The 13,500-nt window shown below is 37.7% G+C and overlaps 1 protein-coding gene across 6 annotated transcripts in view; it reads left to right on the top strand.

The window, feature by feature from the left end:
* LYST (lysosomal trafficking regulator) overlaps positions 1–13,500 on the top strand; it is a 202,393-nt gene that overhangs the window by 92,202 nt on the left and 96,691 nt on the right. For all 6 annotated transcript variants that reach the window (XM_059899076.1, XM_059899079.1, XM_059899078.1 and 3 more), the window contains exons 17-20: positions 74–319; positions 3,613–3,786; positions 4,701–4,850; positions 8,976–9,113. In XM_059899076.1, coding sequence (XP_059755059.1) covers positions 74–319; positions 3,613–3,786; positions 4,701–4,850; positions 8,976–9,113 — 708 coding nt within the window. The remainder of the gene's footprint in view (positions 1–73; positions 320–3,612; positions 3,787–4,700; positions 4,851–8,975; positions 9,114–13,500) is intronic.

Here is a 13,500-nt window from a genome sequence, read left to right as displayed (position 1 = left end):
ATATTCATTTGCTAGTTAATAACTTACTTTTTAAACTTTGTTTAGTTACTGAAGGACAATATTTGTGTTTCAGGAAAATCTTTCAGTTGTGTATACCACTTACTGCCCTGCTCAGTACACCATCTACGAGCCAGTTATTAGACTTAAAGGCCAAATGAGAACCCAACTCTCTCAAAGACCCTTCAGCTCAAAAGAAGTTCACAGCATCTTATTAGAACCTTATCATCTAAAGAATCTCCAACCCACTGAATGTAAAACCCTTCAAGGCATTCTGCACGAGATTGGTGGAACTGGTATATTTGTCTTTCTCTTTGCTAGGGTAAGAATCACTGCTTATAATTTTATTTAAAGAGAAACTACCTCTTTATTATTGATACATTTTAGGATTTCTTTTCGAATACAAATAAAGCTATATATCAACTATATTAAACTTTTAAGATTAAAAAAGCACATATTGTTTAAAATGTCATCAAAGTTTCTGCCACAGGTAATTTTTGCTTAAAATTTCTTTTTAATTTATGAAGATTTTAGAAGTTTCCTATTATCCAGAAATGCAATTAGAATAATTAAGTGTTAAATGTACAAGATTTAAAATTGCCAATGAGAAAAAAGAAAAGCATACCATAGTAAAAATATGGAAGAAATGTATTCCTTAAAATAATGTTTGTGAAACTTGTTTTTCCCCTTGAAGCTTCCAGATGCATGGGGAAAAAAAAGGTCAAATAAGTACAAAAATAATTTGTTCAGGTTTGAAGTTTATTTAAAGCGAAGGAGAAATACAAAAATTTTGACTCATGCCATAGGTACTGTTTTAGAGAAACATGTTGAATTATCTGTGCTATTTAGTCATCTGAGGGCCAGCATGATATCTTTCCTGATGCAGAGTAGGCAGTCAATAGTATATGTGACTGTTTCAGGGATTGGTAAAATCCAAATAGGGGTACAAATGGTCTCTCTTCTGTACAAATCATTTCTACTTCCTTGTGGTCTGTATCCTTGTTTAATTAAAGCAGCCCTGATCTTTTTTCATCCTCAAAATTTTCTCCTTAAGTATAACTTCTGCAACATTATCATACTGTCTCCCTAACCGGCCTTCTTTCTTTTAACCTTTTGATTAATTTTGCAATAAGAGACATATCAGTGTTTGTTGTTATTGTTACTGTTCTTATAAATATTTGATTAGCATTTGACCCGCCATACTCTAAGCTGTCTGTCTTTCCTCCTTTTCCTTTTTCAGACTTTTTTTTTGCATCTAGTACCTAGTGTTTTAAAATTAAAAGCTTTTCATTTAACTTATCAGCATTTTGTGATCTACTTTTACAGCTTTGTATAATTTCAAAACGGTTTTTCCTCTTTCATCAAGTTACTGAATATAATTTTGTTATGTTTAATGTTACACAGTGACTAGATCCTAGAGAAAATGGTTAATTTTTTATCTTGCATACATATAGGATCTTGCCAATAAGACTTTTAAAGTATGTTTTTACACTTAAAACTTAGAAACTTTGTTCAGTATCCATCCGTTCCTACAAAAATAAAATTCAGTCTCCTTAAAATCCTTACACGTGAGACTTCCCTGGTGGCGCAGTGGTTAAGAATCTGCCTGCCAGTGCAGGGGACAGGGGTTTGATCCCTGGTCCGGGAAGATCTCACATGCCGCAGAGCAACTAAGCCCGTGCGCCACAACTACTGAGCCTGCGCTCTAGAGCCCGCGAGCCACAACTACTGAGCCCGCGAGCCACAACTACTGAGCCCACGCGCCACAACTACTGAAGCCCACGTGCCTAGAGCCCATGCTCCACAACAAGAGAAGCCACCGCAATGAGAAACCCGTGTACCACAACAAAGAGTAGCCCCTGCTCACTGCAACTAGAGAAAGCCTGCGCGCAGCAACGAAGACCCAACGCAGCCAAAAATAAATTTAAAAAAAAATCCTTACACGTATAGCCTGCCTTTTGAGCCTAATGTCCACCATCCAACCAAACAGGCAATCTGCATCCTCCTAGATGTACCGTGAACTTCCAGTCTTCACCTCTCTCCTGACTGTGGCCCACCCTTGGCCACCCATTTATCCCTGCTTCCCAGGGTTTTGCTCTCTCTCCAGGCCATCTTCTCCATGTAGGCTTGCCTGTCCCAAGCAGAGTGCAGTCAGAAGTAGTTTCTATGCTCTCGTGCATTCACAGTGTGTCTCACTCTTCTTTGCCTTTTATCATCATAATAAGGTGTGTGTTTCTTCTATATAGTAGTTTCCAGAAAGCACTGGGGGAATCGAAGTACAATTCACAATCCGTAGTTTCTATACGTACATCTTATCATTTGACCCCCATTGGAGGCAGGTAGCACGCCTATTACTTCTTCATCTCCCACAGCACAGAACACAGATCCCGTTTGTTGAGTGACTAATCATCAAAAATTTGAGGCATTTTGCTGACATTTCAGATCACTAATAAAATGCTGCTGACTTCTAAGGTTATCAGTGTTATTTTAGTCAATTTATAGAATATTTAAGAGACAAATGAACATGGAATTTATGGGGGGTTTTTTGCACTGTGTATTCATTATTTTTTTTTAACATCATTATTGGAGTATAATTGCTTTACAATGTTGTGTTAGTCTCTGCTATATAACAAAGTGAATCAGCTATACATGTACATATATCCCCATATCTCTTGCCTCTTGCATCTCCCTCCCACCCTCCCTATCGCACCCCTCTAGGTGGTCACAAAGCACCGAGCTGATCTCCCTGTGCTATGCAGCTGCTTCCCACTAGCTTTCTATTTTACATTTGGTAGTGTATATATGTCCATGCCATTCTCTCACTTCGTCCCAGTTTACCCTTCCCCCTCCCCATGTCCTCAAGTCCATTCTCTCTGTCTGTGTCTTTATTCCTGTCCTGCCCCTAGGTTCTTCTGAACCATTTTTTTTTTTTTTTTTTTTAGGTTCCATCTATATGTGTTAGCATACGATATTTGTTTTTCTCTTTCTGACTTACTTCACTCTGTATGACAGACTCTGGGTCCATCCACCTCACTACAAATAACTCAAATTTCGTTTCTTTTTATGGCTGAGTAATATTCCACTGTATATATGTGCCACATCTTCTTTATCCATTCACCTGTCGATGGACACTTAAGTTGCTTCCATGTCTTGGCTATTGTAAATAGAGCTGCAATGAACACTGTGGTACATGACTCTTTTTGAATTATGGTTCCCTCAGGGTATATGCCCAGTAGTGGGATTGCTGGGTCATATGGTACTTCTATTTTTAGTTTTTTAAGGAACCTCCATACTGTTCTCCATAGTGGCTGTATCAGTTTATCAATTTACATTCCCACTAACAGTGCAAGAGGGTTCCCTTTTCTCCACATCCTCTCCAGCATTTATTGTTTGTAGATTTTTTGATGATGGCCAGTCTGACTGGTGTGAGGGGAGAATTTATGTTTTTTAGTTTTGTTTCTTTACAATTCTTAAGTAATTACAAACAGTGTCAGCAATAAAAAAAATAAGCTTTCAAATGAAACTAATGGGTTGATATTACATAATGGAAGATAACCACACATGTTAAATTTTTAATCTCAACAAATTAGAAAAAATATATCTACTTTTTTTTAGGTTGTGGAACTCAGTATCTGTGAAGAAACTCAAGCATTAGCACTGAGAATTATACTCTCATTAATTAAATACAACCAACAGAGAATACATGAATTAGAAAATTGTAATGGACTTTCCATGATTCATCAGGTGTTGATCAAACAAAAATGCATTGTGGGCTTTCACATTTTGAAGGTAGGTTCTCATAAAACTTATTCTCAGAGTTTCATATGCAGTGATACCTCTTCATTAAAGTCTTCCAATAATAGAGTTTTGTGTTTCAGTTATTCCTGAAGAAAATGAAGGAAACTCAATAGTATATATTTAATCAAAGTAAGGCTTTTCTGGGTTTTTCATCATTTAAATAATTACATTTTAATTGCCTTTAAAACATTTTAGAAGAGAAAAAGAAAAAAATTAAGATTTTTAGATCTTGATTAGCCAGCGATGTCTCCTTGGCCGACCCCTCATTCTGTAGACTAGTGAAAGTGAAACCCACAGAGAGACCGCTGTTTGCTTCAGCTCCCACAGTTATGGAAGAGAACCTAGTCTGCAGACACCTAGTGCTGTGCCGTTCCCGTTAGGCAGTGCTGCTACAGAGTTAGCATCTTAAAGCCTTATTAGCTTTTACTGTGATCCTGCTGTCATCATATATTTAAGTACCTTTCTAACTAAAAGCATTTGGTAACATTGTGAAAGTATTTCTCTCTGAGGGTACTAGTACTAAGGCAAAAGACCATGCCTCTTCCCATGCCCCCAAACCCCAACTCTTGAAACTGTCAAGATCCATACATTTGTGGCATGAATGCTTCTTGGAAAAAATTTAAAACCCAACAGAATCATTGAATTTAAAAAATAGGATGTGGTTTCTTTTACCCCGTATTTGAAACTGAATGGTCATTTATAAATATTTGAAATTTGGGGATTTTCACATTACTTGAATTGTTTTACCAAACAAGTTAAAGATACTTGGTGAAATGCTGAGTTATTCACTAGTTTTCCTTTGAATTTAATGTTATGACTGCTGAGGTTGAAAGCTTAGTATTTCTGTTGAATTTTTGGATTAACTGATTGTTGATGCATCTTGTATTAATGTTATTTTTCCATAGACCCTTCTTGAAGGTTGCTGTGGTGAAGATATTATTCATATCAGTGAGAATGGAGAATTTAAGTTGGATGCCGAGTCTAATGCTATAATCCAGGATGTTAAACTGCTAGAGGAGCTATTGCTAGACTGGAGGATATGGAATAAAGCAGAGGCATGTACTATTTTTGTGGTAAAAAAACACTTGTGAATTTACCCTCAACAATTTTTATGTGTACAGTACAGTATTAACTGTATACACTTTGTTGTATGGCTCTTCTCTAGAACTTTTTCATCTTGTTGGACTGAAACTCTACCCATTGGACAACAGCTCCCCATTTCCCCTGCCCCCAGTCCCTGGCAACCACCATTCTACATTCTGTTTCTATGAGTTTGATTACATTAGATACTTAATACAAGTGGAATCATTCAGTGTTTGTCTTTTTGTCATTGGCTTATTTGACTTTGCATTATGTCCTCAAGGTTCATCTGTGTTGTAGCATATGACAAGATTTTTTTCTTTTTTAAGACGGAATAATATCCCATTGTATGTGTATCCCACATTTTCTTATCTGTTCATCTGTCACACACACTTAGCTTGCTTCCACATGTTGGCCATTGTGAATTATGTTGCAGTGAACATGGATGTGCAGAGGTCTCTCTGAGATCCTGTTTTCAATTATTTTAGATATGTATGCAGATAAGATTGCTGAATCATATAGTAGTTCTATTTTTAACTCTTTGAGGAACCTCCATACTATTTTCCATAAGAGAAGCACCATTTTACAATCCTACCAACAATGTGCAAGTGATCCAAATTTTTTACATTCTCACCAAACAATTGTTATTTTTTGATAGTGCCTATTCTATAGGGTATGAGGTAATAGTTTGTTGTGGTTTTGATTTGCATTTATTTCCCTGATGATTAGTGATGATGAGCATCTTTTCATATACTTATTGGCCCTTTGCATATCTTCTTTGAAGAGATGTCCATTCAAGTCCTTTGACCATTTTTTAACTGGGTTATTTGATTTTTTGTTAATGAGTTATAGGAGTTCTTTATATATTATGCATATTAATCCTTATCTCATTTATGGTTTGCAAGTATTTTCTCCCGTTCTGTAGGTTGCCTTTTCACTCTGTTGATTGTTTCCTTTGGTGCACAAAAAGGCATTTACTTTTAAATATTCATCCAATCATTCTTTTGGAGAACAGAACAAATTTACCGCTTCAATGTAATGTTAATTGTAGATGGAAATCTGGAGATTAATTTCTGTGCAAGGTTTTAGACAGCCATGGATAATGCTGATCTGGAGGGTCAGGATCAGAGCTTGGGCTGCTGGTAGTAGCTAGAGCAGTACTCGGCTGGAGAACATTTGAATCAATTGGAGACTTGCATTTACCATAAACTCTGAAAGGGGTCCTGCTAAGAGTGTGGAGAGTCGAGTCAAGGAGAGGGAAATAGACACACTTCTGAGTAAGAGCGCCATGTTACCCAGAAGTCATAGAGCTGTATCAGTATACAGGGCAAGGCTATGAAGTCTTGGCTTCATGATAGGCATAAGCTAAGGAGCATGCTTTGATCTTAGGTCTAGGCAAAGCATCTCAACAGCTGGATGGATCAGGTAGTCTTCACAAGGACCCAGCCAGGGAATGAATATAGGGCTGTTTGCTTTCTGCCCTAGTTATAAGCATAGTCTTCATGGTGTGGCTCATAGAGCCTCCTTAGTTCTAGTTTAGACTGTAGATTGTCCAGAGTTATTTAGCGTATAACAACAGTATCATCAAATGTAATTAAAGACCAATTCAAAGTGTGTACCTTTAGAATTTTTAAAAATTTGGTTACTTCCAAATTTGGCAACAGCCCCCCAAGATTTACTCACTATCAATAATGAGTTAGGAAGCTGAAGGAAACAGTTCTTTTTTTTTTTTTTTAACTTTTTTTTGGGGTTTATTTATTTATTTAATTTATTTATTTATGGCTGTGTTGGGTCTTCGTTTCTGTGCGAGGGCTTTCTCTAGTTGCGGCAAATGGGGGCCACTCTTCATCGCGGATGCGCGGGCCTCTCATTATCGCGGCCTCTCTTGTTGCGGAGCACAGGCTCCAGACGCGCAGGCTCAGTAATTGTGGCTCACGAGCCTAGTTGCTCCGCGGCATGTGGAATCTTCCCAGACCAGGGCTCGAACCCGTGTTCCCTGCATTGGCAGGCAGATTCTCAACCACTGCGCCACCAGGGAAGCCCCAGGAAACAGTTCTAATCTGTCATTAACAAAAACAAATTTTGACCAAACATGCTAGAGGAAAGACAATTATTTTTTTGTTCTTCCTATATAAAATTATATTACAAAATTATTGTTATATGAAGAAGCAGTCAAAGAATATGCTCCTGCAAAACACAGGGGGAAAGTATTACAGAGCTGTGTCAGGCAGCTAACTATTGCTTTTTCTGGGTTTTATGGTATTGTCAGTTTCTAAAACTTTCTATTTTGTTGTGATTTCTCATTCTGAATAAATACTTTCAGAATTTAAAAAATCCATATATATATATATATATATATATATATATATATATATATATATATATATGTATACACACACACACATATATATATGTATAAAAATACACTTAATGTTTCAGGGAGAGAAAGCAAATAAACATAGTGATAGTAAATACAAACAAGTTGGATCAAAGGCAGTATAAATATAAACATGTAATAAAGAAATAGCTCAGTTGTAGATTGGAAGAACAAATCTTAACTAAAAATTGGACAGCTATTTTAGTGTTTCAAAAGAGGATGCTAATTTGAGCATTAAAAAACAGTGTGATTAAAAAACAAAAAAATTTTTGTTGAATTCAAAAGTGATATACACAAATACTTCTATGGGTTTGAAATAAGATTTTCTTTCCTAATTATTTTTTTAGCTGAGTTGTTTTGTTTTTGTTGCTGGTTGTCTGTTTGCTTTGGCACTGCTCTATTTTAGTACTATTTTTCAGGCCTGAATCAAGTTTTCACACTTGGCCTGCCTCGTCTTCCAGTTTTCATGTCTTTTTCTCTCAGGGCACCTTGGCCCTGTCTTATAAAGAGAGAGGCCTCGTTAGAATAGTATGATTAAGTCTATCAATTCCTTGGCCTTTTCATTATTCATTTCCATTGATAATGGCAAGAAAAACAGCAAGACCTGCAACCCAAGGCAGTTAATTTTGCTTTTTGTTAATGACTTTGTTGAAAGGTTATTTGGGCTAATAAAATGAGGTGAAGATTATCTTTCAGTAGTTATCTATGTAAGATTCCTTTTTCTCTATTACTGTGGATAATTTAAGATGGATTCAGTATGGGAGAAGCATTTTAAAGCACCTCAAAAGGATGCTAACTGCTGTTTGAAACCGCACACTTAGTAATTGTGCAGAGAATTCTATTATTTGGACTTGAAAGTAAATTAATCCAAAATGCAGAATTTCTACATTGTCTAACTTATTTTTCAATTTAGTACATCTTGTTCTAAAATTATTTGATTAAATGCTGCATACAGAAATTAGCATTGAAATCTGTACATTTTTAATAATACTCTTTGAAAATAAATTATTTGTAAATAGTTAATATTGATAATGTGTTTCATGTGTTTCTTTTTCTTTTTATAAATTTATTTATTTTTGGCTGTGTTGGGTCTTCGTTGCTGTGTGTGGGCTTTCTCTAGTTGCGGTGAGCGGGGGCTACTCTTCCTTGCGGTGTGCATCCTTCTCATTGCGGTGGCTTCTCTTGTTGTGGAGCATGGGCTCTTGGCGCACAGGCTTCAGTAGTTGTGGCACACGGGCTCAGTAGTTGTGGCTCATGGGCTCTAGAGTACAGGCTCACTCGTTGTGGTGCACAGGTTTAGTTGCTCCACGGCATGTGTGATCTTCCCAGACCAGGGATTGAATCGGTGTCCCCTGAATTGGCAGGAGAATTCTCAACCACTGCGCCACCAGGGAAGCCCCCTCATGTGTTTCTTTATAATAAATAAATCCCCCAAGATAATTCATCTTTTGAAAATACTGTATATCATTTAATGCCACGGAAAAGTTAATATAGTAAAGCACCTAACGCAATATTGCATTCAGTATAAGTATTTAGAAATGACCTATTGTTAAAAAAAATAATAGTCTGGGAATAAATTTTAAGATTTACTTTTTCAGACAAATTTAATCTTTGACCCTGAGTATATACACAGTGTTAAACTGATGTATTGCATGTCTTCTAAAAAGCATGCAGCATGTTTTTAAGTAACTCTGTGCTAATTGGTATGTGTTTCTTTTCTCAGCAAGGTGTTTGGGGAACTCTGCTGGCAGCCCTAGAAGTCCTCCTCAGAGCAGATCACCAGCAGCAGATGTTTAATATTAAGCAGTTACTGAAAGCTCGAGTGGTGCATCACTTTCTACTGACTTGCCAGGTTTTGCAGGTACTTTTCATGTAACTTTACTTCTGGAGATATTTTCTGCGATGATTTCTGTTTAATAACTCAACGCTATGGACTCAGATTTTTGAGGGACTTTCAGCGAGGTTATTTTCTGTCTGCCCTGCTTTCCAGGATCCCTTCTTTCAGCTGATAGTATCGGAGTTTTTTAACCCCTGCCTCTTGTAGCTTGACCTTTCCTAACTCAGTTACAAAAGAAAAACTTCTAAATTCCGGAGATATTTCCTTATGTTGGGGTAAAATAATAATTTTGTAGTCTCTTGGACATCAACAGTAGTGATATTTTAACTTGTTCCATATTCCTTCAATAACAAGTACCAGTATGTGTTGTTTTAATAAGTGCGTATTTGTTGAAGATCTGTTATATGTACTAGAATTAGTATACTGAAAATATATCAAAAATGTTATATCAGGGCTTCCCTGGTGGCGCAGTGGTTGAGAGCCCACCTGCCAATGCAGGGGATGTGGGTTCGAGCCCTGGTCCGGGAAGATCCCACACGCTGCGGAGCAGCTGGGCCCCTGCGCCACAGCTGCTGAGCCTGCGCTCTGGAGCCCGTGAGCCGCAACTGCCGAGCCTGCGTGCCACAGTTACTGAAGCCTGCGTGCCTAGAGCCCGTGCTCCGCAACGAGAGAGGCCACCGCAGTGAGAGGCCCGTGCACCGCAACGAAGAGTGGCCCCTGCTCGTCGTAACTGGAGAAGGCCCGCGAGCAGCAACGAAGACCCAATGCACCAAAAATAAATAAATAAAATAAATAAATTTGTTAAAAAAAAAAATTATATCAAAAAGTGGCACTAACTTCACCAGTCATGTTGTAGGGCCTGTGCTGCGGCCTGGCTTCTAGTTCAGTTACTTTCTCTGCCTTCACAGGTGTCTGGTTTTAGCTTGGTTGGTGTATTGAACTATTTTTCAAGTTAGTTTGATTTTTCAGGGTCTGAGGCATATATTAGAACTCTATCAAGTCAGATAAGGACAGATGTTCCATGGGATCAGTAATCGTTTCTTTGTTTTAAATGCCTTTGTTTCAGTTGCACTACTGGCTTCTTATTGTACTTGGGATAAAATCCAAAATCTGTGACAACTTCTGTAAGAAGGCTTGTAGGATCTAGCCACCGCTCCAGCAGCATCTTATACCGCTGCAGGCCCACCCCACCCCCAGCCTTGTTTCCCTTCCTTAAGCAAGTGAGCCTCTTTCCCACCGCAGGGTATGTGATGTTCTTTCCGACTGAAAAGTTATCCATCCCATTCTTTTCATCTGGCCAACTCCTGCTTATCCTTTGTGCCTCAACTTAAAATCACCTTCCTGAGAGAAGCCTTCCCTGCCCTTTCTGTCTAAATTAACCCTTTCTCCTTCCTGCACTTACTCTCACTCTGCCCATATACGATTTGTTAGTTTTATGTCATTTAGGACATTATGGTTTATTTCTCTCAGCAAACTTCCTGAGGGCAGGGATAAGGTTGTTACAGTTTGTTGATCACACTGTAATCCCAGTACCTGAAACACATAAGCACACAATAAATAATTTTTGAATGAATGAATTGTGAAAAAAGCAAAACAAAAACATTTAATGCCTTTCTTGGCCCCTGTGGTAAATGAGACTGTTATCTTCAGGAATACAATACAGTGATCTCTCAGACCCCTTGTTTACTGAATGTTTTATGTATCACCTATGGGTCAGTTTTCCTCTAACTCACTTTCTTTGTCTATCCATTTTGAAACTCGTTGGCCAGTTTTAAGTGAGTTCATATGACAGTGTGAAGTTCTTATTCAGTCTTTCCATGTCAGAAAAGTGACACTTATCAACTTGGAGATTTCAATAAGTATTCTGACTTCCATTTTATTTATAAAAATGCTAGAAAAATTCAGGTACCAATTTCTTTTAATGAAAGTATATTTCTTCACCCTTCTTTATTCAGAGAGCCTGTTTGTCAAGTTAACAGTTATTTATTAACGATAGCTTTATGTTAGGTATTGTGAGAAGTATATAAAGAATGGAACTTAGTCTTTGCCTTTAAGGTATTTGAGTGTAGTTAAGGAAGATTAATAAATTGGCAGTATATTGGTTGTGAGGTAGTCTCATTAGTCCATGAGTACAGTGTAAAGAACCTGTAGGAGATTTAAAATGGGAGTGTAACAGTAAGGAGCAGCCAAAGCAGTCTTGAGGGAAAAACAACGGAGCTGGAGGAATTAGACCCCCTGACTTCAAACTATACTACGAAGCTACAGTAATCAAGACAATATAGTACCGGAACAAAAACAGAAATATAGATCAATGGAACAGGATAGAAAGCCCAGAGATAAACCCACGCACCTTGGTCAACTAATCTATGACAAAGGAGGCAAGGATATACAATGGAGAAAAGACAGCCTCTTCAATAAGCGGTGCTGGGAAAACTGGACAGCTACATGTAAAAGAATGAAATTAGAACACTTCCTAACACCATACACAAAAATAAACTCAATATGGATTAAAGACCTAAATGTAAGACACCGGACACTATAAAACTCTTAGAGGAAAACATAGGAAGAACACTCTTTGACAGAAATCACAGCAAGATCTTTTTTGACCCACCTCCTAGAGTAATGGAAATAAAAGCAAAAATAAACAAATGGGACGTAATGAAACTTAAAAGCTTTTGCACAGCAAAGGAAACTATAAGCAAGATGAAAAGACAACCCTCAGAATGGGAGAAAATATTTGCAAATGAATCAACGGACAAAAGATTAATCTCCAAAATATATAAAACAGCTCATGCAACTCAATATTAAAAAAACAAACAACCCAATCAAAAAATGGGCAGAAGACCTAAATAGACAGTTCTCCAAAGAAGACATACAGATGGCCAAGAAGCACATGAAAAGCTGCTCAACATCACTAATTATTAGAGAAATGCAAATCAAAACTACAATGAGGTATCACCTCACACCAGTCAGAATGGGCATCATCAGAAAATCTGCAAACAACAAATGCTGAAGAGGGTGTGGAGAAAAGGGAACGCTATTGCACTGTTGGTGGGAGTGTAAATTGATACAGCCACTATGGAGAACAGTATGGAGTTTCCTTAAAAAACAAAAACAGAACTACCATATGACCCAGCAATCCCACTACAGGGCACATACCCAGAGCAAACCATAATTTAAAAAGACACATGCACCCCAATGTTCATTGCAACACTATTTATAATAGCCAGGTCATGGAAGCAACCAAAATGCCTATTGACAGATGAATGGATGAAGAAGATGTGGCACATATGTACAATGGAATATTACTCAGCTATAAAAAGGAACGAAATTGGGTCATTTGTAGAGACGTGGATGGACCTAGAGACTGTCATACAGAGTGAAGTAAGTCAGAAAGAGAAAAACAAATATCGTATATTAACGCATATGTGGAATCTAGAAAAATGGTACAGATGAACTGGTTTGCAAGGCAGAAATAGAGACACAGATGTAGAGAACAAACGTATGGACACCAAGTGGGGGAAGTGCGGGGGGGTGGGATGAATTGGGAGATTGGGATTGACATATGTACACTAATATGTATAAAATAGAGAACTAATAAGAACCTGCTGTATTAAAAATACAATTCAACAAACAAAAGTAAGGAGCAAATAATGGAGGAGATGTAACGGCAATTAATAGGGCTTGATTCTGTTTAAATAGAAGCTGCAAAAGAAGTCAAATATATAATGTAAAATTTCAAGCTGGGAGACCAGAAGAATGATTGTATCATCAAAGAAAGCAGTATTGAACATGAATTGAGCAAGACTTGAGCATTCTGCACGTGAGATTACGGTGGGATGCTCAGCGACACTGACCGCCAGGCACTTGGATGTGCAAGATTGGAGCTGGGGAGAGAGTAGAACTTGTTTGCATTGATGTGTTCGTGAAGCCATGGGGATAGACAAGCACTACAAGATACACAAATGTAGTGAAAGGATCATAGGGAGTTGAGGTTTGCATCTCAGAAAATATCCATTTTCAGGGCATGAAACAGGAAAAAGGAGCTGTTGAGAGTGATATAGAAAGAATAGTCCAAAAAAAAAAAAAGTAGTTGAAAAGATAAAGAAGTACCAGGAAGCCCAGCAAAGTGAAAGCCAAGGGTGGGCAGAGGGAAGAGAACCTGCCCAGACAGAGGTGGTCTCTAGAACCAAATAAGGTAGAAAGTTCCAAGAAAATGTGGACAGACAAAAGGCCATCAACTTGGAAATTCTTAATGGCTTATAAGATTTCAGCGGAGTGAAGACAGCAAGAACCAGATTTCTGGGGACTTTAGGCAGCATGTGTGGTGGATCATTGGAAGCAGTGAGAATTTAAAAGTGTTTTTATTAAAAAGTCCAGCAGCAAAAGAAAAGAGAAACAGAATGTTAAC

This window comes from Balaenoptera ricei, chromosome 16 (assembly GCF_028023285.1).
Source record: "Balaenoptera ricei isolate mBalRic1 chromosome 16, mBalRic1.hap2, whole genome shotgun sequence".
Taxonomy (NCBI): Eukaryota; Metazoa; Chordata; class Mammalia; order Artiodactyla; family Balaenopteridae; genus Balaenoptera; species Balaenoptera ricei.
Note: the sequence above shows the minus strand (reverse complement) of the source record. Positions and strands in the feature narration are given on the sequence as shown.